This window comes from Wyeomyia smithii, chromosome 3 (assembly GCF_029784165.1).
Source record: "Wyeomyia smithii strain HCP4-BCI-WySm-NY-G18 chromosome 3, ASM2978416v1, whole genome shotgun sequence".
Taxonomy (NCBI): domain Eukaryota; kingdom Metazoa; phylum Arthropoda; class Insecta; order Diptera; family Culicidae; genus Wyeomyia; species Wyeomyia smithii.
Window position 1 is genome coordinate 67,248,642 of NC_073696.1, and position 26,894 is coordinate 67,275,535.

General features: G+C 38.4%; 3 protein-coding genes across 4 annotated transcripts; 1 reads left to right on the forward strand and 2 right to left on the reverse strand.

Annotated features, from left to right (window-relative positions):
• Positions 1-8,705: 8,705 nt before the first annotated feature.
• On the forward strand, positions 8,706-19,390 carry LOC129727246 (dnaJ homolog subfamily C member 7). Of its 2 annotated transcripts, none has more exons than XM_055684854.1 (4): positions 8,706-9,105; positions 17,041-17,291; positions 17,816-18,865; positions 18,926-19,390. In XM_055684854.1, exons 1-4 carry the CDS (start codon positions 8,903-8,905, stop codon positions 19,036-19,038), a joined length of 1,617 nt encoding a protein of 538 aa, XP_055540829.1. In that variant the 5' UTR covers positions 8,706-8,902; the 3' UTR covers positions 19,039-19,390. The 2 variants fall into 2 exon arrangements, with proteins under 2 accessions (XP_055540829.1, XP_055540830.1); XM_055684855.1 differs by lacking the exon at positions 8,706-9,105 and adding an exon at positions 16,587-16,807.
• Positions 9,395-14,222, reverse strand: LOC129727245 (zinc finger protein 521-like). Its single transcript, XM_055684853.1, has 4 exons — positions 13,859-14,222; positions 12,672-13,416; positions 11,296-12,607; positions 9,395-11,219 (listed from the first exon to the last, which is right to left on the reverse strand). The coding sequence occupies exons 2-4, from the start codon at positions 13,405-13,407 to the stop codon at positions 9,560-9,562; spliced, it is 3,708 nt and encodes a 1,235-aa protein (XP_055540828.1). The 5' UTR covers positions 13,408-13,416; positions 13,859-14,222; the 3' UTR covers positions 9,395-9,559.
• A 398-nt stretch (positions 19,391-19,788) lies between the features above and the next one.
• LOC129727247 (uncharacterized) lies at positions 19,789-22,315 on the reverse strand. Its single transcript, XM_055684856.1, has 7 exons — positions 21,940-22,315; positions 21,733-21,874; positions 21,211-21,658; positions 20,991-21,142; positions 20,760-20,925; positions 20,538-20,638; positions 19,789-20,464 (listed from the first exon to the last, which is right to left on the reverse strand). The coding sequence occupies exons 1-7, from the start codon at positions 21,963-21,965 to the stop codon at positions 20,441-20,443; spliced, it is 1,059 nt and encodes a 352-aa protein (XP_055540831.1). The 5' UTR covers positions 21,966-22,315; the 3' UTR covers positions 19,789-20,440.
• Between the last annotated feature and the right edge of the window lie 4,579 nt (positions 22,316-26,894).

The window sequence follows — 26,894 nt, forward strand, 5'->3', positions numbered from 1 at the left end:
GCGCTGTTGAGCTTTCAGCTAGCTGTTATTGGGATAGGGCTAGGTGCTATTATTATAGTTTACCTGTCATCAGTGACAGCGATGGTTCGAAAAAACATCCCACTGGAGCTCAAGCACTGTGAATGGAGGTTTAAATCGTTTTAATACTATTCGCGACTACAGCCTGTAGTACACTCTTTGACCGAGCGTCAAATATTTGTCACTTTTTGACAGATAAAAATTTGGTCAAAGATAATTATCTGTCACTCTCCAATTTTAACATGGGGCAAACACGGGCAAACAACAACCATGATGTCAAATAAATTTGACCATTATGTCAGAAGGTCAAATATTTGACCATTAGACAAAGAGTGTACTACAGGCTTACGAAACTGAAAAAGGTTTTAAAGACTGCTCTCACTCACGTAAACTCTCATATAGATTGTCAGAGTATGCTTGTTAACAAAGGCAAAAATATCTCTTTCCTTTACTCTCTTATGCGAAAAACCAAACAAATATCAGCAGCTTTGAAGTCCCGAATACAATAGGCTGAAACTCGAAAAGGTTGAAAAATGGAAGGCTGAAAGCTACATAAGGCCGAAAAACACGAAAGGCTAAATCACGAAAAGCTGAAAAATAATAAGGCTGAAAATTCACAAAGTTCATTTCTGTCGTTTTTGAAAAACACTCGCGGCCTACAACCGGCTCGTTTGTCTGAGACATATGCTGTCCTTACACGCTATCGCTCGTTCGGACCTGGGAGGGAGAAAGGGATACGAAGCTGTGTGAGGGTCAAAATGAACCAGAACGGGCTGTCATTGACTGTCAATTTGAACCAAGCAAAAAAAAACATGTTTTTTTGTGATGAGTATTGTTATAACTGAAGCAACCCAATGCCATTGCGCCATGTTTCAAGGGCTAACATCTCAACGTATGTGTAAACGAGATAGCATATCACCGCTACTTTCCATACATCTTTATCTGACAGCTGACAGTGGGCACAAATGAGTTTGGGCCCAGGCGTTGCTCGAAAAAATATTCATCGCAAACAGTTCTTGTATTCATTGTCGTTTTACAAAATATTTTGGTTGGTTTTTACGTAAAATAATAAATTTCATAAGCTTTGAGCAATAATCATGCTAGCGTACTTCGAATATTAAACTTGCGCTTTTCTGGAATGAAGGCTTTGTTTACAATTTCGAACACACTTCATCACTAATTGAAAAAAAAAACAGAGTCGAAAAATCAGTCTATAAAATTCGAACAATTTCCTGATGTTACTAAAATCTTCGTTTGAGTCATGCATGCGTTACAGTAAGAAAGTTACACGCTATCAGAAAACGACGCACGTGCGTGTTCTCTGTTTCGAGTGTAGTATTCGTTTCTCCCTCCCAGGTTCGGACTAAAGCATAGTTTACAGTTCCAAGCGAAGTGAAAAATTTGACAAGTGAAAAAGCGTAAATTTTCGCTTGCGAAATCTGTCGTGAAAACCCGTTTGTAGAACACGCAGGCATTTCACCAGTCTGCAGTTTACAGTTTAAGTGAAGCGAAATTATCGAGTTTACACTACGATCGACGTGAAAATTGGCTGCAACTGACAGTATATTAACGAATGCAAGTTTTCGCTTGCTGCTGCTTTTTTCACTAGCGTTTGCATTCGTGAAAAAAGTAATCCCAAGTGAAAAAGATAAGATTCACAACCTTCGATTTCGCTGGATCGAATTTGTTTACAGTTCCAAGCGAAGTGAAACGAGCGTGAAAAAATGAACATTTTGTTTGAGACTTTCACTTCGCTTGGAACTCTAAATAGGGCTTAAACTAGGGAATCACGTCTACGAGTCAGTAGACCAAGGAAAACGAACGAACCTATACAATGGTAATTTTTTGAGGAGGGGGGTATTCTGCCCCGTAGTGTTCGGCGCTTCCGACAGCGGGTCGCCGACGCACACTCGCGGTTTTCGGCTGTCTCGCCCTGGATCGTCTGCCTAGAAGCAAGACACTATTGACACAGAGTCAGAGAACTGACTAACAAGCAAACGATAAAAAGCGTGTAAAAAGTTTGTGTGCAACGGCACCAATGACAGCTGTCATATTTTTCGTAAATCTCGGTTTTAACGTAGGAGCTAGACAACTTTATTTTTGAGAGAAATATTTTGGTGATACTGTGGCGTCAGCACTAAATTAAAGTTCGGAAGTTGGACTTCCGAACTTTCTTTTGATTTTACAAACACATAAAACAACTGCGTATTCACACAACATGAACTGCGGGAATGATTTCAATGTTTTTGTTTTTGTAAGCCGGAGTGAAAGCGCAGCGGCGGTTGAGATGGTTGCAGTGTTGCGAAAACGACAAAAATAAAAATCGGAAGTGAGCCTGACTGCCTGTTCATCAGCGACGTTTTGATAATTTTTATTTAAATGCACAATATCAAACGATATTGGTCGAGCTATTGGCATCCCCATACCGAGTAACAGTGAATGACAATGAACTCATGTCCTCGAGGGAATGCCTTTTCCTATCCCACGTCAAACCTGATACAAAAACGTCAATGTCGGTTGGATTGCTTTCATTGTTTTACTGTTTCCGTTGGGGCTCAGCCCTTGTGATTCTTTGATAGACGCGGTAGACACAGTGGATTTGGTTATTATCCAAAAAAGATGTAATCTAAGTAAAAACACACTTCATAATTTCTATACAAGCCTTACGTTCGAAGATAAAAGGAACAGCGAAACTTTCGTGTATACAGCAAAAACGAGCAAGGAAACAAAAAAGAGCAAAACATTGGATTTGACGAGCCCCCCCTCTGGCTACGCCTATGGTTCCGACAATATTCTTCAACAGCGTTAGGTAAATTGATTTGACTATTGAGCATTCTAAACATTGAGCCTTATTACAAAAGATGATTAGACTCTACTCGGCCATGCATTCCAAATCAAGCGAATTGCTCATCAAAGCTGCTGTAATACGGCTCATAATTTTATTTTTCAGTGATGAGTTTCTCGCTAGCTCCGAAATCGAAATCACGATGGAAAACCGTACTGACCAATCATTAATTCCACTGTTCGCAAGTTCCGATTCAACAAAAAAAAAACGTTCGCATCCTTGCGAATCGTCGAATCTGCTACCCTGTGAAATTTCAACTTTGATGCTGAAATATTCCGCTATAGAAATCCATTCGAAACCTGCCCGTGAGCGAACGATTCGATTTTTTGGTAGTATCACCAACGTTGACAACGTCTCAGGGGAAGAAGCGCTCATTACTTTGCCGAAGTTGCAAAAACAGTATATCCGGACGAACAAGACCAACGAGCACCTCAGAGCACATAACAAACGACTTCGTAGATAACACGCTAGACCTGGTAAACGATCTTCAAGAGAAATTCACTGCCATTCAGTTACAGGTAAGTTTATTCATGTAAAGTCGTTCTGTTATTTTAACTGATGGTAAATTATTTTAAGGAATTTGAATCAGAGAACGAAATTCTTGAAGAGCTGAAATCGAGGCGTAATGGTCAGCCGTACAGTGATATACTCCGTTGCTTTGCCATCACCCTATACTATTATTCCAAACAAGCATACAATTACGTAGGAAAGGTTTTTCAGAAATCATTGCCACATCCAAGAACTCTGATACGGTGGTACGAGAGTGTCGGTGGTGAACCAGGAATCAGCAGGGAAGCTCTAGATGTTTTGAGCGTAAAAGCGGCGAATTACGCGTTGGATGGTAAAACCACATACATAAGACATACGTAACACTGGTGTTTTTTTTTGTGGTACACGTTGCCCCATAGTACTCTGTACCTCGTCCTGTCAAACTGCTCGATAAATAATGAACAAAATGAATTTTCTTTTTCTCAGCTTTATCGAACCCTAAAGAAAATCCCATAAGGAACTGTCAAAAAGTTATTTACAAAATTAATGCAGCATTTTTCGAGTAGGAAGAAGACAAATGCAGGGCTGCGCAGGTACACTGCCTTCAAAAACAACTCAAAGGGTGATTTTATTCAGAGTAGTTCATTTTGTACCAACTTTTTTGGAAGATTTCTTCCTGAGTGTTACGTATGTCCTATGCATGTGGTAAAACCCTAAAGTGCTAATAGATGAGATGGTCCTGCGCCAACTGTCGAATGGAGTCCGCATACGAAAAGACTGGATGGATTGGTTCAGCATCATGGGCTTCTGCAGAAAACCAACCAGGATCCAGATCAAACCGATTGCCAAGGAGGCACTCGTAGTTATGGTAACCGGGATCGAAGATTAGTGGAAAATGCCAGTGATGCCATTTTTAAATAAATGGGACCAACACCGAGTCCAAAGCAGAATTAGTTCGTACCGTGCTGATTTTTCTGCATGATGTCGGAGTTCGCATAATTGCTTTCACCTCTGATGGAGCACTGACAAACTTTGCCACTGCCAACCGGGTGCGATTTGCGTATTGAAGCAGGGGGCGTTACTAAGACTACTTTTCATATTATAAATATTTTCATATTATCATATGATAAAACGTATCCGTAATACATTGCACAGTCAAGAAATTTTAAACACTATGTGTGGAATAGCCAGATGGAAAAATATCGTCCAACTGAAAGACTTTCAAAACAAGCATGGAATTCGGCTGGCAGAAAAATTAACAGATCTACATATTAATTTTACTGCCTCTAAAATGAAAGTAGTCCTAGCTGTTCAGACTATAAGTAACAGCGTCGCCAGAGCGTTAGATTTCTTGCGTCGTACGGGAAGGAACTTGGCAGAGTGCAGTAGAACAGTTCATTTCCTTGATATCTTCAATGATCTTTTCGATGTTTTAAACAGCATGACCGATGGCGCAGAGGGGTTCAGAAAACCTTTAAGCAATTATAACTTCGACCTTAATTATCACGCTTTTCAATACATTGAAGAATATATTTTCTCAATTACATTATCTGATGGGACCCCCATTCTATCATCATCATCAACATTCAAACTTTGCGAAATATATACGAACAATACGAAGATTCCGTCTACGCAGATAGTACGCTCTGTACATATCGCCTGAGCCAGGATCATATCGAGTCTATTTTTGGAATGCGAAAGGCGGTTCGAACAATAATCCGAGCGTTAGCCAGTTCAAAGCGCTAGTTATAAACGGATGCTTCTCTATAACGATGTTAGCTGCTCATCGAAAGCTAACTGTTCTAATGTTATTGAGACAGAATGGCTAGCTATGCCAGCAAAACAAGAACAGTTAGCAACCATTGACACCAGAGAAACGTCACCATTTGCATTGCCTAACAGATCAACCGTTGACTACGACACTTTTGTGAATGATGATTATATCATTGCCTCATTGACTAGAAGTGTCCAGAAAGTCCACACGAAAATGATAACCACCACCAAATGGAGTAATTGTATCGAAAATCTTGCTAGAAATGAAATAGGATCAATACTATCGCCTTGCAAAATAACAGAATCTAGTTTTAAGGTACAAGCTTATTTCAATTGAAGTTTTTCATAGTAACTAGAAGATAAGCGGAGGAATTAAAAGTCAATTTAGCAGTCGGGGAATTTGTTTTCATCACTTACAAAAATAAGACTGGCACATGAATTTCTCTGATAACATTACTGTAAAATTAAAAAAGCTCCGCCTATATCTTAAAATGTATATTTTCAATAGTTAAGAAAACTCATTGAGAGGCCAAAATAGAAAGAATGATGGCCTAAGCCATTATATATATGATCAAATTACCTCCAACTTTCTCATTATATTATTTCTATACCATCAATTCGCTAATATTCATTTTCCATTCCAGGCAATTGTCGGTGATGTCGGTTCCAGGCAATTGTCGGCTTAATAATATAGATATATCTATTTACTATGACGGATTAATAGATTCAGTAATGGAGCATTAGAAACGTTTTCTTGAAGAACTATGGAAGGATTGGGATCAGTTCATAAACGTTGTGTATTGTGAACATGGATGACGATGGGTAAACATCTAACAGTTCGTCAGGCGGAAAAAGTTTTGGTTGCTGGATATTGTCTGTTTCCTTTAAAACAAAACGTACCAAATTCGCCGCAGAAATCGTCGCCACACAAATTGTATGGTAACAATTTCGGCGACGAAATCGTTTGGTTTAAAAGGAAACAGATAATATATTATGCATTTAGTATTGGGGCAAGACACTATTATTATATTGCGAAATATTTCCAATATTTAATATTACAAAGTATATAGGCTTCTAGTAAACTGCTCTCCTGTGGTGGAAAAATTTCCATATGCTGACTGAAATGATTTGCATTATCTCAATCGTAATATATAGAATCTTGGGTGAAATCATTGTTGCGGATGTGCAATGATATGAAACATTCTGCCGTGTCAAATAAATGTTATGTGAAGAAAAAAAAAATATATGAAACATTCAACTAAAATACACAAATACGTACATATTTGATAAATAACAACTTACTGAATAGATCGTGTACTTCCACGTCGTTTTCTTGTAGATTTGAAAGTACGATATCCATTTCATTTTTTTTTTTAAATCACACGCGAAACACTTTAAAGACTCAACTTCGAAACTTTTTGAATATTTGCAAAATGACGGACTTTTGAAGTTTCGTTTTGACAGATGCAGAAAAATTGCCGAAAAACAGTATAGTAACAAACATCAAGAGTTCAGTAAATCAATTGAAAGGTTTTCAGCAACACCTAGGTAGGTGCTGACAGATCGTCAAATATTTACTGAACTTTATGAAAGTGCAGAACATACTTTAGTTTACAGAAAAGGTCAGCAATGTTTTTTTCTGAGCTCGTCAAGTGCCTTTTGTATAACGGTAATTCGGTAAAAACTTGAACCGACATCAGTTATTTTTGAGGAAATTACAAAATGATCAGTATTTTTTCAAATTTACTGAACATGACCGTAATAAAAATTACTGAACAATTAAATCGAGAATAAAGCCTGTATTACACTCTTTGACCAAGCGTCAAATAATTGGCACTTTTTGACAGATAAAAATTTGGTCAAAGATAATTGTTTGTCACTCTCCAATTTTAACATTGGGCAAGCACGGGCAAACAACAACCATGATGTCAAATAAGTTTGACCATTATGTCAGAAGGTCAAATATTTGACCATTAGACAAAGAGTGTACTACAGGATTAAGTGTGATAGATCATTGACGTTTACTTATCGTTGGAGGGTTGTCAATTGACAGATAAACGATAAATATCAGAATATATCAACTAAAATCGAGTGATATTATTGAATATTTTTCGTGAAAATAAAGATGCCTAGCCCCTAGCATTTAGTTGAAAACTGAAGTTGTCGACCAGTGACAATCGTTTTTTTTTTTTCATGATGTACATTATACTTATCGTCGGAAGTAGTGCGCTGTATCTGATTTGCTATTTCCGACGTTAAGTATAATGTACGGTATGCGACAAAAATCGAATGTCGCTAGTCGAAAAATTCGACATTCTACTGGGGCGACAATATTCGCGACTACAAAGTTGAAAGAGATTTTGAAGGCTGTTCGCACCCAGAGCTGCCAGATTTTATTTTGAAAAATCTGTATGCACCCGTAAAAAAATCTGTATTTTTCTGTATTTTGTTCGTGTGCCTACAAGTGCTCTGCTTTGGGGTAACTGGGCTTGGCATCCAACCTTAAACTTCGCCTGAAACCGTAAAAAGGTTGGGTAAAATTCCTGAAAGAATCTCAGGTCTAAAACCGTGTTTTTTTTTTTGCTAGTAAGGCAATACAATCCAGTATTTTTGTTCCAAAGCTTTCCCGCTTAGCCAAATGTCGAATGTCCAGAAGAAATCAAACAAAAGGAATTTCCCGCTTAAAGAAATCAAAGAAATAGTTATCGGTTTCCGTTATACTCTACTAAAAAATTTTTTGGAAATAAATATTGAAATTCAGTCCGCGCAAGCATATATTTCGACTGTGACATACAGTCTTCCTCAGTGCTTATGTGGACTGGTGATTTTTCATAGATATATATTTTCCAAATTTCCCGCTTAGTAAATGCCAGACGCCCAGCAGAACTCGAACAACCACGCTCGACGCCTGGGTTAGAATCCCAACGCTGACATAGGTGTCGATGGTTGTGGGGTGACGTGATCCACCCACAACCAACCCAACTGGTCTAGGTTTAGTCCTAGTCGACACCGGGAGATTTTTTGAGGCGAAAAAACTCTGGGATCACGCCTTCCATCGCATGAGGAAGTAAAGCCGTTGGTGCCGATCCGTTGAACAACGGGTCGTAAGTTAGGGTCTTGGGTGGAGTCGCCTCCACCAGTGGCGGAATCAGATCGACGGAAAATAAGCAAGAATAAAAAAAAAATCGATTGCTAAAATTCTGTATAAATCTGTAATAAAAATCAAAATTCTGTATGAATTCTGTATTCTGTATCATTACTGTATCGTGGTCAAAAAATCTGTGTAATACAGAAAAATCTGTATACTTGGCAGCCCTGTTCGCACCTAGGCGAACTCTCATATGCAATTGTCAAAATGTGTGTGATGACAAAAGCAAAAATATTTCCTTCCTTCTTTTTCTCATGCAAAAACCAAACAAATATCAGCACCTTCGTAGTCGCGAAAATGTGGGTCAAAAGAACACCAGGGTTGCTTGTTCAAAATAATCATGATATATTCGTAGGGCAGTTAATGTCGCCCAGCCCAGAATTGGTTAGAAAACGTTCTTGCTGTCAAAAAATTACGTTTTGTGTACTTGTTCAAGAGGGATTTTATTCAGATATTTTTGCCCCAGAACAAACCGTTTCAGCTATCGCAATAGCTGATTATCAATTAAAAAAATAAAAGAGTTTCGATATTTGCTGGAGAATAGTGTTTGTGTTTTACGTAGAGAGTGACTGCGTTTCATTGCATTTAAATAAAGGGTTGCTGCGCGGATAATTGAAAGGGGAATTAAAATGTCAGCAGAGCAAATAATCGATTTAGTGAGCGATGAAAACGACGATGTGATTGTAATTGATGATAGTCCAAGAAGAAACGATTCCAGTGAAGATGGTGCATCACCGTCGACCATGCAGACCGATCCGGCCGCCAACTTCCAAGAGGTGGATCTTACTCCGGTTGACATGGACATCGGAGAGAATTCGATAGATAACCAAGCGTGAGTATTTTGCGCCTTTAGTTTAGGAATTGATTATTTTTGTTAGGACAATTTGCTTGTGGGAAAATCATTTTTAACCGGGAAAGGACCTCTATTAGATAATTTGAATCGATCTACACACACTGGTCCTATTTATGTAATCTCTCATCCCAACAAAAATCATTTTAATATTAAGCTGCCAGAATGAATAATGTAAGGCTGCTGGAGGCAATCGCAGCTCGAGTTTCCGGCTTAAAATAATATGTATATTACTTATTTGTATTTCACAATTATATTGATTTAATTCTCATAATTTTGATGAAACATTTACAGTTTATTCTCACTTTGTGAATAGACAATTCAAATGTTCTACTTTTATATTGAATTAGTATCAACAGAAGCGAAAAGCGTACTAACTATTCAGGAAAGCTCTAGATGTGAACAATAGGAAAAATAACTGTTATAACAAAACTTTTTAAATGTGAACCGGCACATGCAGCAACAGCTGGGATCTGTCCTCGAATGTCGCGAAGCACATTTCACATTCAAACCGCTCGGGTTCGGGAGCTTCCAGCAGTGCCTCACTTATCGGTAGGTTCTGTAATGGCTCTTGTTTCGGGTTGACTAATGTTGACGAAGTTGGCTGTACGTCGTTCAATAACATGGTCGACAGTTTATCGGGGCTGTCTTTCTCCTGCTTGATGGTAATCGAGTCCGTACCATACGCTTCCCGTAAAAAGTTAACCTCTCGTTCCAACTGCCGACGTGTCAGGCGTTGACTTCGTAAGATTGATGTTAGCGAATGATGGTCGTTTGATTTGCTGTATTTCATTAGCTTGGTTGGTTTTTTCTCTTCCTGCTTTTCCGCTACAGGATCATACTGTTGGCTGTGACTAGTTTTAGGAGTGGCCATTATTACAGTCGGTGGCACATTGTTGGTGGCGTTTTTAATTGGAGATCGCAGAATTTCCTCTAAGTCGTTGACAATATCACTATTATATTTATCAATGTATTTATCCTTACGCGATATCTCCATAAGAAGGTTTTGGTTGAGCAGGTCTTCGTATGCTGGTACGTCCTGCTTCCGATCGATCTCTGTTATTGAAGGTGATAAAGCATCGTCCTGTGGTTCTTCATCGCCATCACAGTCATCTTCACAACCGTCATCCAACAGGGGAAAACTTTCCGATGAAATCTTGTCGGATGGGATTTCTTGGTACGTTGCTACGGAACGGCTTTTAGCTCTTTTGAACTCCAACGTAGAATATTGCTTACTCTCGGGACTACATTTAATATCTTTCGTTATAATAGTTTTAGTGTTACGCTTGCCATCGGTAGCGGATACTCGAGTCTTTTGTGTATGTATCATTCGAGGGCGCGAATTGCTTGCTGAAGTACTTGGTTGACCTAAGATGGTGTGAAAATTCGCTATTGTTGATGGCTGTTTTCCACCCCGACGTTTAGGTGATTCCGATACGTCGGGTCTAAATTTGGTATCTACAGTAGTAGAAGGGCTGTTAATTAGAACTACATCACTCAACAGATTAATTCCACTGTCGTCCAGATTGCCAGGCTTCGCGTGGGTAATGCCTGATGTAGATGCTAGCAGTTCGTACGAGTTGATATATTTCGGAGACGCAATAAGCTTTTTGCTGCAGTTTCCTGTTCCATATTCAAGTAATATTTCGGCTGGATTTTTTAGTGGATCTTCATCCTCCGTAACACCGTCACTGACAGCCTCCTCTATGCGACTCATGTTGCTCTTCTTTTTCCACTTTGGAGGAGTTTGTTTTTCACCATCCGAAGACTTTAGCTTTTTCCTTCTTTTGTACTTTCGCGGAAACGTTGGCGGTTGTCGCTTCATTGCTGTGTTCAGATCACTATGTTGAATCAGATGTTGTATCAGTTCAGCCGATGATTCGAATAGCTGAGTACAAACGGAGCAGAAATATGGCTGTGTCGCGGTTCCTTGCTTTGAATCCGGCGCAGAGTGATGGGAACGAATGTGCTCTCGTAACACAACACGTTGATTAAATGCGCGAGGGCAGACAGAGCAACCGTACGGTTTTTCGCCAGTATGGACACGTTCGTGTTTTCTCAATGTTCCTCCGTCAGCGAAAGCTTTCCAGCAAAATCTGCGAAAGAAAAAAAAATATTGGCTAAGTCTCTTGGAACAGATACGCATACAAGCTCATAGCGTAAATAATTTACCTGCAACCGTAAGGTCGTTCGCCAGAATGAATTCTCAAGTGGATCTGCTGGGATGAACGAGATCCAAATGTTTTACCACATACATTGCACGGAAACTGACGCGACTTAGTGTGCGAATGTCGATGGTTCATTAAACTTCTCCCGTCCGGAAACTCCTCCAGGCAAACTTCACATTTGACTGATTTATTCCGGTGGGAAACCATGTGCCGTTTTAGGCGAGCCTTGTTGTAGAACGTCTTGCCACATTTAGAACAACAATGTGTTCCGTAATTTAAACGTTCTCGTGAGTGCTCCCAAGCGTGCTTGAGTAGTGCAGCGTGAGTTCTGCAAGATTTGCCGCAAACTACACAGCTAGTATCAGTGAGGTCCGCTTTGTGGATGTGTTGTACATGTTCTTTGATCGTTTTTTCGTCGATGAATGTTTCCCTACATAGTTGACATCTGTGCGGCTCGAACCGTGTGTGCACCTCTGCGTGAGCTAATAAGTCTAGAGCTTCGGCAAATCTTTCACCGCATACGTTACAAGACAACGGTGTTTGCGATTCAACTTCGTCGTACTGAGCCTGATCTTCGTCTTCCTCGCCATCGAAATTAATAATTTGTTGGCTATGTTGTTGCCTTTGCCGCACTATTTGACTTATTGGTTCCAGCATCTGTTCTTTACTACTATGGGTTTGTTTTATGTGACGTTTCAACTGATCTGGTTTTGGAAATATTGCTCCGCAACTGTCACAATAGAAATTTTGTTTTGCGTTCTCGGTTTCTAAGGTATGGTTTTCGATTTCCGGTTGCAACAAAGTGTAACTACTCTTCGTTGCTTTTGGTCCAGTTACTACCAAATTAGCAGCATGACGTTGACGAATGTGATCTTGTAGCATGGTTTTATCCCAGAACCGGTCACCGCAAGATTCACACTCAAATTGACAATCACCTCCGTGTACTCGAGCATGTGATGCAAGAGCTTTTTCCCGTGCAAATGAAATTCCACAATGCTGGCAGACGAAAGGCTTACGTTCATCGGTGACTGGAAATCGCGGGGGAAGATTAACGAACGGTTCAATTGAAGAGTTAAATGAATTATCAAATTTTTGCTGCATTTGGCGCGGTCGATTGTTAGATGATGAGGTAGATGGTTTTTTGCTTAACTTTGCGGCACTCGCACTGTTTTTGGCACGGGGTTTCCTAATTTGTTTCGGTTTAGGTGTACGATATTGTGATGGAGCCGGGACCAGCAAATCATCATCGTCGTCTTCTAGAGTGGGCGAGTGCTGATCTGGGCTTGTTGGCGGGGAATTTGATAGTTCATAGTCGTCTGAAAATGGATAACAGTTAGATAAAGGTTTTAAACTATTTTTTGGAACGTTCAGTAAACTTACAGTCGTCTTCCGGGTCGCTCCTGATCGGTTCTTCATGATCATCCGTCGAATAGGCATGCAGTTTCAGGTGGTTCAGCAGATCACAGCGCCTCATATAGCGAGCACCGCATAAATTACACACGTGCGGTCTGTCGTTCGAATGGGCAATCATATGATTCATCAAATTTGCCTTTTTGCGGAAGCGTCTGCTACAGAAATCACACGGATAGGGTCGAGATGTTGTGTACTCATCCTGATCCGTTGGAAGCGGAACCGTTTCTTCGTCTTCAGCAGACCCAATCACGGTCGTTGCACCCAACTGATCAACAGTAACCTGCACACAATCTTGTCCGTCTGTCTGAACCCAATCATCTGTAATGACCTCTTCTGTTACTTCACACTCCATGTATTGCTGCTGATTCTGTTGAACGGCTAACTCTTCATGAATTTGCTGACCATCGGCTTGAACATGGACGACCTCACCTTGGATAAAAGATCCATCATCAGCAGACATATAGATTAAATTTTCAGGTGGAATTTGATCGATCCGATCAATTTCATTTTCGTCCACGAGAAACTCTTGTCCATCGTGAGTTTGTAGAATTATTTGTTCATTAGTTGCCGGTTGCCTTGCAATTTTACTGATTTCAGAAACGGACTCTAAATATTGCGTATGGCCTTGACCAGGTATATTAATTATACGCATTTTGGCATTCGGTTGGGACGGGTCCCAAAGTGTGAATGTGGTTTTATCCATGTTGTAACACTGCAACAGAACATAACAATAGAACAATCATTTTTGACTTGTAACAATATTTCAAAAAGAACATTAAAAACACTTCACGTGTTAAAGAAAAATAAGCGCTTTGCCCCATGCATCTCTTTATTCTTCCATTAACTGTCAAACTCGACTGGCGAGAGCCTCTCTCTATGTAGTAGTTACAATCAAACTGTTTGACTCTCTCTGGTTATGCTACCAATACGAATGCAATGTAGCAAAAGGCTTGCAATCATGGTGGAATTTTACCTGATCCATTGCACTTCTAACCTGAAAAAGCAACTACGAATGATTTTTCGTAGGAATATTTCTGAGGTTATGGTCCAAGAATGAGGTTAGCTATGTTTCAATCAAAACAAAACCACATAACCAATCAGCTGTTTGTAAACAAAACATTTAATGCAATTAACTTTTGTAACACGGTACATACCAAAATTTGCGATGAAACGTATAAATTCCACGTAGAATCTACTGCGCCATATTAGATTATTGTAAGTGGGAATAAAAGTTGACAGCAAACGTCGAAATCCGAAGAGTAGCAGCCACGAAGAGCAAAGGAAAAATTCTAGCTCAGAAACTTCTCCTTTTCGTTCTTTGTTACATCACCACGTTTTGAGAAATGTCTCGTTTATGACTACTTTACTCGTCGCTAAATTTATTCTAAAAATGATTGCTTCAATGCTTATTTCACAAATAAATTTTCAATTTTGAACCAATATTATCTTTGCACTGAATTGAACATAACCACGAAATAAAAACCAACTCGTGAGCAGTGACGACTAACACTGCCTTGGGAGAAGAGAGAAGACTGAGTTTTAGGGCGATGTTTGATCAACGTGTTGGGGTTGTTAAAAACTGACGGTCAGTAATGATTTTTAATCAATTCAATCACATGGTTTAGCAATTTATGGTTCAGTTTTCTAACTCAATGTGATCAATTTAATCTTGGCATTGTTGTAGTAATTATAAAATAATATTGTGACCCAGGGGCGTGAAATGCATGAAATATTTTCAATACATAACACTATTGTGTATTTATTGTATTTATCGTTGCATTTTTGGGCTCCCATCTATTTATATAAACCATTTTACGAGAAGTTTATTGAACTTAATTCATGAATGAAAATTTGACAGAAAGCACGGAACCGCTGACAAATCGTATGTATAAAAGCATCATCAACATCAGCAGGATCCGTGACACCTGTCAATGCGTGAAATAGATATTCAAACTAGCTGACGGCGGACGTCAATATCATCGGTGTGATGCCAATAGACCTTTTTACGTACGAATGTGTTAGTGCCACTAGTTGGGGAAAATATTTATAAATAGCTGTTTTGTTTGCAATGCTATGTTTTTAGCAGCTGGACAAATATTCAATTGAACACTCATTATATGTTTTAAACTTGTTTCTGAATGAATTTTTTCATTCGTGATCAGAAATCGAAAGAAGCTGCTGAAAATAATCGACCAAAAATGTTAAAAAGTGATAAAAGTCGAAGCAACGAGATGCGATGATTTACAGTTTGGAGGAAACAAAAGCAACTCTACACGGGTTTACACGTTTCCTAGTGTGCGTGGGTGAAAAGTCACTTATCTCTATATGACAGTTAACGATAAATCCGAAGTGTTTCGCGATTAGGGCGCAACTAACAAAATGTAAACAAATGGTTTTATTACACTATTGGTTTCAAAAAAAAATTACAAAATTCATGGCAAGAATCCTTTCTTTTGTATAAATCGATAAAATTATTTAAATCAAGCTTTCAGTGAAGGGCGATAAAACAGTTTACCCAAAACACAAGATACTTTGGAACTAGGCCCTTTACATTGTTTTGAAGCAACGGGATTATTTGCGAAATATTTCGTAAACAGGCGACAGTAAAGGGCGGATCAACTTTTGTTTTCAAAATAAAGGCGCATTTAAAGGGGCGCAATTGATGAAAAAATAAAAACAAGGCGAAAGAAAGATGGGCGTATCTCGTTGTCAGAATGCTTTAAGGCGAAATAGAGGTGGGCGAATCTCGTTGTCAGAATGCTTTGAGGCTCATTAGGAAAAGGTTAGAAGAAAAGCGCTGATTTAAGCCATAAACGCACAAATTTAATGTAGTATTCTTAGGAAACTATAATCCAGGTTTATTTTACGTCGATTTTTGGTATTAATGTTAATGTTAGTCACTTCCTTTGAAATTACGATTTGAAAATGTACTTGCAAATTTTCAAACTGATATTTCCCAATGTTTATCTTTTGCCAGTTGCGCCCTTATCGCAAATCACTCCGGAAATATCAAAATATACCAACCAATATCGTATAATATTACCGAAAGTGTTTCATGAAAATAATGTTTTAGCCCTTAGAGACAACACTAACAACGACGATAGCGTGGAGAAAAATAACTTTCAAAGTACTGACGAAAAATTGCAATCTTATTTAAGTATGACAGAAAGATCTATTTTATTTTTATGAGAATTAGTTCTGTTTGATTTGTAGCAGGGAATAGACCTTTTTACGTACGAATGTGTTAGTGCCACTAGTTGGGGAAAATATTTATAAATAGCTGTTTTGTTTGCAATGCTATGTTTTAAGCAGCTGGACAAATAATTCAGTTGAACACTCATTATATGTTTTAAACTTGTTTCTGAATAAATTTTCTCATTCGTGATCAGAATTCGGAAGAAGGCGCTAAATATAATCGACCAAAAGCAACGAGATGCGATGATTTACAGGTTGGAAGAAACAAAAGCAACTTTACACGGGTTTACACGTTTACTAGTGTGCGTAGGTGGAAAGTCACTATAGAAAAAAAGCTTTTAACAATCACATACTGACTCATTTCTAAATACTAAAAACAGCAATTCAGTGACATGCCAAAAATTTTTCTACAACCGCTGAGGAATTAAGCACTATATATAAGAAAAACAGAAGTTTCAGGTCACACGTTTAAATCGTTCTGACTATAATTAGAGCAAATTTGTGATTTGAAAAACGAAAATAATCTATATGCGATTTTATAGAAAACTATGTGATATTGACAACGCTGCAGGTATAAACGTCAACAGAACGTGAACACACCACACCGCAGGAGGTAACTTTTTCACCACAACTAATTCTCTCTCGAGTATCGCTCTACGAAAACCATACTCTCTGAATGACGATTGAAATTAAACACTCCTTTATCGTGGCTCGGCTAGACTGGTTATTCCGAGCATACTGTGTCTGGCATAATAGTGCAGGTTGCTAGGTTTGCTTGAAGATTGAGTGCTTTTTCTTCTTTTGTCGGGCATTTTCATTGAAAAAATTGGTTAAAAGTACGCGTTTTGATGTCATTTTACTGCATATAAAATCGAATTGCGAAACATGATGACACTCGAGGATGCCAGGTAACTTTGTCTACAGAATAAAATTGAGGTCACTAGAAAGTGTTATGAAGTCCAAATCAGTCCCAGCTTAGTAGGACTGGTTATGACTTATGTACATGACAGCGACCGACATGTTTGTTATTGAATGTGATTGTGAAGTTCATCGTCTATTTGAGTTTTGCCTAGAAAAATATATCTAAGAAAAATAACTGTTTTCATATACCTATATTTTTGTTTATTTTTATATTCTGCAGTTTGGCCGAAGAGAAGAAGAATGCTGGTAATGAACAGTACAAGATTAAACGGTACGAGGCAGCACTCAGCCTCTACACGGAAGCCATCAACCTTTGTCCGGATACTCCGGCGTACTACGGAAATCGAGCGGCCACATACATTATGCTTGGAGAATACAAGTCAGCCTTGAGAGATGCTAAAATGGCAGTCACTCTGGATGATAAATTCGAAAAAGGTTACATGCGGATTGCCAAATGCTGTCTGTTGATGGGTATGTGAATTTCATTTACTTAATCATATAATGCTCAGCCTATACAATCGATTGGAATTGTCACGGTTGTACGACAAAGCTGCAGATTCTGAATATTTTTTTTTTGGTGGAAGAAGAGCCTTGCTACATGTATGCATCCACATGCATAAGGTGCTTTATAAGTTGCAAAATATTTATAAGCTATAGGCACATGATTTAAGTCTAAATATATTCACCAATACTACTATAATCATATTGTCTTGTGAGGTGCATAACGATATGGCACTAGTAAACAAACTGCACGTTTTATTTTTGTTCAGCTCTTGAATCGCATATAAGGAATAATGTTGAACTTATGTTGCGGTGTGGTTATCGTATGCAGAAAAATTCAATTTTATTTTTATCAGCAAACAATTAGATGTAGAGTAAATTAAATATTCACAAGATAGTTTAGTGTTTATAGGGACTTATATTCTCTTTTCAATTGAGATAATTCAAAATCAGATTCATTTTTTATTTCTTATTTAAAATTTTCTACTTTTAAGGTGATTTGGTTGGCACTGAACAAGCTATCAAGAAATTCCTGGAGATCGATCCGGTTAGCCAAAGTCTGAAACATGAGCTGCTAGGTCTAAAACAGTTGCGTGACATCAATGAAAAAGCTGCCAGCTGCTATGATAAGCAAGATTATCGGACATGTTTGTATCACTGTGATAACGCTATCAAAATTGCACCGGCCAGCATACACTATAAACTGTTAAAGGCGGAATGTCTGGCTATGTTAGAGCGATTTGATGAAGCAGGAGATATCGCGATCAGTATAATGCATTCGAATTCGACTAATGCTGATGCCATTTATGTTCGCGGGCTCACACTTTACTACAGTGACAATTTGGAGAAGGGTTTGTTGCACTTCGAGCGGGCGCTTCAGTTGGATCCGGATCACAAGAAAGCAAAAATAATGAGAATCAAAGCAAAACAGTTGAAGGAACGCAAAGAAAAGGGTAACGAGATGTTCAAGGGTGGTAAATTTAAAGATGCACTTGCTGTCTACACCAAAGCGCTCTCGTTGGACCCCATGAACAAGGACATCAATAGTAAACTCTATTATAATCGAGCATTAGTTCACTCAAAACTTGGTAATATTAAGGACGCTATAGCCGATTGCAGCTCTGCTCTGGTTATAAATGAAAAATATATGAAAGCACTATTACAAAGAGCAAAACTTCACTACAGTTTGGAAAATTTTGATGAATGCGTTAAAGATTACGAGAAAGCTCTTAAATTTGAAAAAACTATTGAAATTAAGAATTTGCTTAAGGATGCCAAACTGCAATTGAAAAAGTCGAAGAGGAAGGATTATTATAAAATCTTGGGCGTTTCTAAGCAAGCATCGGAGGATGAGATCAAAAAGGCGTATCGTAAACGAGCTCTCGTGCATCACCCAGATCGCCACGCTAATTCTTCCGAGGAAGAGAAAAAGGAACAGGAACGTAAGTTCAAAGAAGTCGGGGAAGCGTACACCGTTTTGTCTGATCCTGTGAAAAAATCTCGCTACGACAATGGTTATGATATAGAAGATTTAGACCAATCAGGTAAATGAGAAGTTGGGAAAAAAGCCACTATTGCTTCTAACTGCCCTTTAACTATTCCAGAAGTTGATCCCCAGCAAATGTTCCGACAGTTCTTCCAGTTCCAAGGAGGCGATGCCGGCTTCGGAGGCTTCGGTGGCGGTGGTGGTAGTAATTTTACGTTCCGTTTTGGCTAAACGGCCGATATTCACTGAGATAAAACGGAAAAGTTGATCTAAAATAGTAATACTTAAGCAAAGCAAAGAAAATACAATAGCCGTTGAAAAATCAATTCTCAGTTTTAAGTTACAGTCACTGAACAAGCAAAATTATGCATGTCTGCTGTAAACAGCGCAATTGGTTACAAATCCTTCCGCTGCACGTTGATCATGTTTAGTTTGATGTTTTCGAAGATTAAAACTGGATTTTAGTGAAAGAATAATCCGTATTTTACGCCCCAAGTGTGATATGGGATTAAACAATTTGGAAAATTATAATAGAACTGGTTTTACCCATGAAGCAGTTTAAATAAAACACTTTGCAATCAAATAGTAATTTGAATATGGTTCGCATGTACCAGATAACCTAAGCCTGTCCCATACAAAAATGGATCTAAACCCGTAAAAAAATTACAGTTCATCTGCATCTGAAACAATCCTAATTTTTGCTGGCTAATGAGTGGAGCAATATTGTTTTCTATTTTTTTAGGTAGGTATATTCGTTTTTATATTTTTAAATGAATTAATTGAAGTGCGTTGTAAGAAATAAGTTTGATTTGCGATTGTTTCCAGCATTCCAGTTTTGATTGTCGTGTTATGATGCGGGGGCGTTCCAAAAGCAGTTTTTTATACAATGGACGCGCTGAAACTGTCTTCTCTTATTGATACAGTAGGTACATTTCAAATTAGTTAAACGGAAATTCGAATTTCATTCATGACTTTGTCAACTTTTCAGAAACTTCACTTTATTGCAATGTCTCGTTGAACAAGCTTCACAATTCCTAATACTGTGCAACAGCTCAACTACCATTCCATTTCTACCACTTGCCTTCGATTGAAGCGTCTAATTGCTATTCTAAGAAAAAATATTCGAGTTGAAATAGTCGAATTTGATAGATACTATCTGTTGCTTATACGCCAAGTTTATGAAATAAATCATTCATAACATCTTAAAATTTGTCAACAAAGTGTGTTTTAACGTGTTACTATTTTTGTTTCTAAAACTTCTCCATAGACTTCGCGTTAATTTTCTCTAAAACGTGTTACGTTGTTTTATCGTTGGAATGTGTGTAACTGTAGTTGGTTCCTCGCGTGTTCATTAAAGTAGGTTTGCTATCATTTCAATTACAATTTGTCCTTTCACATTGTTATATTATCTTAGTTGTTTCGAAGCGAGATTTTTTTAAAAGTACCATCAGTTTCTGGTGGAATGTGATGTGACGTATTACTATCGCGGGTAAAACTATAAATTAGAATATTGCTATTGATTGCTTCTAGCAATTCGTGTACTATTTTGCTGATGATTCAATGCGGAATAATCAGCTATAACCACTCGTAACTGAAAGCGTCGGTATGGTTAGTGGATTCGACATGGAAGCCTTCAAAGATATACTTGCCTGGCGCGCTGATATGAATGAAAAAAAAAAAAAAAAGGATAACTGCTGTGTTAATTTGTCACAAATAGTATCAACGCTTACCTTACGATGACTACATTGATTGTATCGATTATGAGATTTTTTCACAGCCTCAATAATTGCTTCGCGTACCATATTTGCATCCATATGGTCATTCCATGCCGCTAGAATGAACATTGATTATTGATTGTTATTTTTAAATGTAATGTATAAAATTAATATTTCCCTTTGTAATTCAAGATGTATAAACGATTTGGAAAAGCGACTTAAGCGTATTTTACTCACCTGGCATGCATTCAGTGAAGATGGAAAGATTCTTGAGCGGTCGTTTATTATATTTAGGTGAAATGCCATCGTAATTATAATGTATCATGAGCGCATCCGTGAACAGACGCTGATATGTATCGCTCAATGAGGTATCATGCGTTTTCAGCGTTCGTAGGAATGTTATCTGGAAAAGTGAATTAGATATTGGTTTAACGTATGAATACAACACATAAAATAGAATACGGATACAAATTTTTCTCTAGTTTCCGGATGTGATTGAATGCGGCGTTCCAAGCGTTCCAGTTCCTTGACGGATCCCAAAGGGAAAGAAATCCCGTCAATAGTTATTTCTTCGATTTTGCTAGATTCCTTAGTCAACAGTGGTTCACTAATCGCCGTAACTGAAATGAAGTTTCGTTTTTTTCTCTTCTCAAGCAAATAACCACTCTCAACACAACGGGTGCCATACCTTCTGTTTCATCCAACATTGAAAGATCCGTAGATTTACTTTCAACGTTTTCATTTGTTTCATGCGATTTTCCATTACAAATTGTCGCTTGGTGGATATCGACGGTGTCGTCAGGAACACAACTTTCGGCTGGCAGTTCATAGTTGATTACGGTAACACAGGCACCTTCGCTACTGCTACTCGTTACAAATGCATCTCTTTCCGCTGGCTCTTCCTTACGGCTGCTGTCTATGCATTCCGTCGGCCCCAGTTCCTTGGTATCGTCCGCGCTCTGGCCGTTCGTCTGTAATCGTGTGCCTCCTCCACTTACGAGCCTAGATTTATGTAACCTATTGAAGCGATAAATTTCGTTGCTTCTCAGGCATTTAGCTCTAAACAACAAAAATTCATCCAACTTTAGCGCACAGTCCTCACAGATCGGCGAAGGGAAGTCGAATTCCTTGGAAAGCTACAAAAATGCATACGTCCTCATTTTCGAAAGAGACACATTAGCATTAAATATGAGCAGTAAAAAGAAAGTACCATGATTGCGGTGCACTCGAAGATTTTATCCACAAGCGTATCGGTCGTTTCTTTACTATTGCCTTGGAAGATAGATTGAACACTCGTCTTGTCCGAGAGACACAGCCGGCACTTACTCTCCAGGTTCGGGATAAGGTGCTTTCTGTAACATCGATCACGGTAAATGTTTAGATTATTGTGGATTTAAAATGCTACAAAAGCCATTACTTGAACACATTTCGTATCTTGGCCATTGGTCATTGGTTGGGTTATTTGAGCTATTCGGCACTCGTCAGACAGTTGAACAAAAAGTAAAAGCAAACGAAGGATGGTCAGCCTGTTTGTCTAGTTTCTATTTTTCTAAGATCCGATTGGGAACGTATTTTAGATATTTACTGTTCCTGAACTGTGCTGACAGTTCGTCAGCAAAGTGTCACTGTCTCGTAAACTTGTGGCAGTTGTTTCGTGTCGACGGCGCATGTCCGTTCGAAGGACTACCAATCATTTCAGTCTTATTTAAGTTACTAACGCTTGGTGATTAGATATAGTCATTTAATTCAAAAGAAAGAGTTAATTTGAAATATTACAAAATTTCTAAAAATTCTCGCTTTGCACAAATTTCTTCATGTGGGAGCCGGCTCTATACAACACATGGCTCTGGTTGTGGGGCCGCACAAAGTAGTTCCTGTTGACGTTTCTTTTTGACATCAATTCCTCGATGGTCCACTTTGGCTGGAACATTACGAAACTTTCTCATAATGAAGCGACACTGACCTATTGCTGATTGCTGATCTCGTTGTGCGCATTTGGAGCCACAGTAAGTCCCTTTTATGGGTCGCTTGCGATACGGGGAAAATTTCTTTACCGAAGTTTTCCCTTGCAACGCTCTCTTACATGTTTGAAAGCTTGAATGCTCCTTCTGCCAAACGCGAAAGTAGTCGTATTGCAATAAGTTGACAATGTGCGGTGTACCATGCTTCAACGAAGATATACGTGAAATGTCGTTTTGGTATAATCTTGGTTCTATTTCTGTAAAATTACCAATTCAAACGATGGCCGAAAAGGTTTTTTCCTCAAAGCATCTGGGTGAGAAATAATGTTGTCTACTGGTCGGAGCAGGTATGCTTTGGTCCACTTATATTTAAGAGGATAAACGGCTAGGAACGCCATACTTTCAGCGTTATGTTTTTTTAGTTTTAAGTAAAGTGTTTCAAAATATTCTATGGCTTCCACAAAATGTCAAAAAGTTTCAATAAAATGAGCGATTACTTAGATTTATTAGATGGCGATGTAAAGTCGAATTCGCGTTGACGGTGTTGCTGATATTTGTTTGGTTTCTGCGTGCGAAAAAGAAAGAAGGAAATATTTTTGCTTTTGTCTTCACGCACATTTTGACAGTTACATACGAGAGTTCACGTAGGTGCGAACAGCCTTCGAAATCTCTTTCAACGCGAATAAACCGAATCTCGAGTTTTGTGCTCATGGTTTGCTTAATTTTAGAGTCAAATTAATGGGTAGGCGGGGGTTCTAACGTAGTTGGTAACATCTTCGCCAACCACGCCGACATAGGTGCCGATGGTTGTGGGGGGTGTGATCCACTCACAACCAACCTAGCTGGTCTAGATTTGAGGCGAAAAATCTCTAGGATCACGCCTTTCATCGCATGAGGAAGCAAAGCCGTTGGCACAGGCCCATAAGGGACCATCCATTAATGATGTCACGCGTTTAGGGGGGGGGGGGGAAGAGGGTTTCAATTATTGTGACATTTTGTGACATATGGGGGAGGGGGGGTTATCTTGAGTGTGATATCACTTTTAAACTCAAAAAAAAAATAATAAAAAAGTCACATGCCTAACCACAGAGTTCAACTCAGAACTATTTATGTTATTTGCATCATTCATTCATAGTTTTTTTATTCTCGCTTATTTTCCGTCGGTCTAGTTCCGCCACTTTTGTTGTGCCAATCACCGACGCGGCGGCTCCACTCAGGACCCTAACTTACGACCCGTTGATTAACGGACCGGCGCCAACGGCTTTACTTTCTCATGCGATGGAAGGCGTGATCCCAGAGATTTTTCGCCTCAAAAATCTCCCAGTGTCGGCTAGAATTGAATCTAGACTAGTTGGGTTGGTTGTGAGTGGATCAAGCCATCCCACAACCATCGACACCTATGTCGGCGTTGGGATTCTAACCCAGGCGTCGAGCGTGGTTGGCGGAGACGTTACCAACCACGCTAGGCCCTCGCCGATTCTTTTATAGTTCTACGATCCCTTTTCTGCTTAAGCCTGTAGTACACTATTTGTCTAATGGTCATATATTTGACCTTCTGACATAATGGTCAAATTTATTTGACATCAAGGTTGTTGTTTGCCCGTGTTTGCCCCATGTTAAAATTGGAGAGTGACAAACAATTATCTTTGACCAAATTTTTATCTATCAAAAAGTGCCAAATATTCGACGCTTGGTCAAAGAGTGTAACACAGGCTTTAGGATTTGCTTTAGATAAAATAAATGACTTTTTTTTCACGTTAAAAAGCATAATGTTCGTTAATTCTGTTTTACCGTGCATGTTCGTTTATGAATGACAGCGCAATTTCATAATTTTTAGTGTCTCTCAATCAAATCAATACAAAAATTGTGACAAAACGTAAATGAAAATGCTTGGCTTTTGTAACATGTGCAGAAGATTTGGATTGCGAATTGATTGAAGAAGAGGAACTAAATATTGATGGTCTTTCAAAAATCAGCAATGAAGCTGCAGTTACTGTCTCGGCTTTCTATGTCGTCGATATGCGTCTCCATCAACAGCATCCTTTTCTAGTTATCTTCTATAATCTTCTTTTCCTTTTAGTTTCAGTTTTTCTTTCAGTAAAATCGTTCTCATTAAGAAAAAATGCATTCCTAACAAATCTCTCGATTTTCCATCAATTATTTCCAGGGGGTGGGGGGGTTTTAAAAACGTGACGTAATTAAGGGGGGGGGTCAAGTAAGTTGTGACAGCTTGTGACAAGGGGGAGGGGGGTAGTTATTTTTTTCCAAATTTTGCGTGACACCATTAATGGATCGTCACTCATCAACGGGTCGTAAGTTAGGATCCCGAGTGAGGTCGCCTCGGAGGAGTCGGAGATTGGCACAACAACAGTGGCAGAACTAGACCGACGGAAGCAAAAAAATTAATGCGGAATCAAAATCTATTATGTTAGTGTAAACCTATTTTATTTTGAATATCAACGCTTGAGTAACACTGGTAAACACAGGTTTACAAGTAAAGATCATAGCTTTTGAATCATTCGTTTGAATTTTTGTATTCTTAGCGAAGATAACTTTTTTAGAGACTTGAATAAGTTTTCCCTTAAGCAAACGTAGAAGGGATGCAGTTCATCCATGAGGAAAAATTTCATGCGTGTCACCTACGCCACTAGACTTGCTTAATATTTGGACTTAGGAAATGCAACATTTAATTCCATAGCCAAAAACTTTTCTAAGAACTAACTTTCTAAAATTTTGCTGAACTTTTGCAGATTACATACAACTCCATGATAATTGGGTTGTTTAGCTATATCAGTTTTTTATATCATCTGAAAGATCTGCATTTTCTAAGTAAAACGTGATTTAAAAAAAAATCTATCGTTGTCCTTCGCATTTTAAATCACGATTTAAAACTGCTCGAAATCGCTACAATGACAGTTCGCCCATATACCAACTGTCAAGTGTCATTGTAGCGATTTAGAGCGAATTTTTATTAATTTAAAAATCGAAGGATAGTGAGAAAATTACACTCTTTCAGATGATATATAAAAATCGGAAATCCGTGAAAAGCTAAGCAACCAAATTTCAAGTTTACCAGATTTTTAGAAGCACTTGCCATGAGCAAAAATAGAAGTATGTTGGATGAGCAAAAGATGAGCAAAGTATTGCACATGCACTAGCCGCTTATAGCAATCATTTGATTATGGAAAGTATAGCCGTGGAAACGTACAAAGTGATAAAATAGTAAAATATACTTCTGAGGTAATTGTAAAAGTTTTGTGTAAGGCGTCATCCATTAATTATGTAAGGACTTTTTTCGACATTTTTGACCCCCCCTCCCCCCATAATAAGGCTTAGTAAGATTTTGCATTACCCCACTCCCCCCTACGAACCTTACGTAAGATTGTCTTTTTAGGGAAAAAAATATTCTCGAAGGTAAAACAATAAACAAAATTCAAAATTAAGCATGAATGAAGTAAAGCACGCAATCACCCAGCGACGGTGTATTCACTGCTTTCCCAAGGTTCAACTGTTAAGATTGCAGCGATAAATAATTCAACTAATTGTATTTTTTTAGTTTTGTAAACATTTTTTTGAATTTTTCAAAATTTTTCAATCTTACGTAAGATTCTCTTGAATCCCCCTCTCCCCCTTCGTAAGCATTCGTAAGAAATTTGGATACCCCCCCTCTCCCCCTTCGTAAGCATTCGTAAGAAATTTGGATACCCCCCCTCTCCCCCTAAATTACGTAATTTGTGAATGACCCCTAAACGAAATATTCTCTCCCAGGTTCGCATCACCCAAAAGTCAGAGTGAATAGATAGAGTGACGCAGAGAAAAACTAAGCGAACCGTCAAACGCTGTACCTAACGAGCAAAGTAAACAAACATTGCTGTTCGCTTGATTTGTTGGAAAAAGTATTGTAATCATTAGAAAAAAAGTTTTTCAGAAATTGATTTTTTTTTCATTTTGTTTATTTGATTGAATCGTTTCCAACAATTAGACAAAAGTTTCCAACAATTAGATAAAAGTACAAAATAACAGTTTATTTGCCTCAATTTAAATTTTCTATGTTTTATACGCAAGAAACTACGACATAAGCTATACTGCCATGGAACGGCTGTCAAACTTATTAGCTCGGGTTTTGCGCGGCTCGTGAATTCTCAGCACTGTTGCCAACTGTACAGATTTATCTGGAAATGTACAGATTTTCTCGGGTTTTTCAGTACAGAATCTGTACCGTACAAATTACAGATTTTCGAGAAAAAGTACAGATAAGTACAGATTTTTTAAATGGTTGAATAGATTAAACAATACTTTTTAACAGACTCTGCAACGATACAATGAATGCGATCTTGCAATCCACACACTTAGAATTTACTGTCAAACCTCGGTAATTTGCTGCCGAGAATGATACTACTCGGATAAAAAA

What these genes read in the sequence shown, in the direction of transcription:
- LOC129727245 (XM_055684853.1), bottom strand. Translation starts at nt 13,407, where the DNA reads ATGGATAAAACCACATTCACACTTTGGGACCCGTCCCAACCGAATGCC. An exon ending in GAGCGACCCGGAAGACGACT is followed by an intron (nt 12,608 to 12,671) that starts GTAAGTTTACTG and finishes ATCCATTTTCAG; the next exon opens with ACGACTATGAACTATCAAAT. An exon ending in GAACGACCTTACGGTTGCAG is followed by an intron (nt 11,220 to 11,295) that starts GTAAATTATTTA and finishes TTTCTTTCGCAG; the next exon opens with ATTTTGCTGGAAAGCTTTCG.
- LOC129727246 (XM_055684854.1), top strand. Translation starts at nt 8,903, where the DNA reads ATGTCAGCAGAGCAAATAATCGATTTAGTGAGCGATGAAAACGACGAT. An exon ending in AATTCGATAGATAACCAAGC is followed by an intron (nt 9,106 to 17,040) that starts GTGAGTATTTTG and finishes TATATTCTGCAG; the next exon opens with TTTGGCCGAAGAGAAGAAGA. An exon ending in AGAAGATTTAGACCAATCAG is followed by an intron (nt 18,866 to 18,925) that starts GTAAATGAGAAG and finishes TAACTATTCCAG; the next exon opens with AAGTTGATCCCCAGCAAATG.
- LOC129727247 (XM_055684856.1), bottom strand. Translation starts at nt 21,965, where the DNA reads ATGGCCAAGATACGAAATGTGTTCAA. An exon ending in AATGTTGGATGAAACAGAAG is followed by an intron (nt 21,143 to 21,210) that starts GTATGGCACCCG and finishes ACTTCATTTCAG; the next exon opens with TTACGGCGATTAGTGAACCA. An exon ending in CGGAAACTAGAGAAAAATTT is followed by an intron (nt 20,926 to 20,990) that starts GTATCCGTATTC and finishes TCACTTTTCCAG; the next exon opens with ATAACATTCCTACGAACGCT.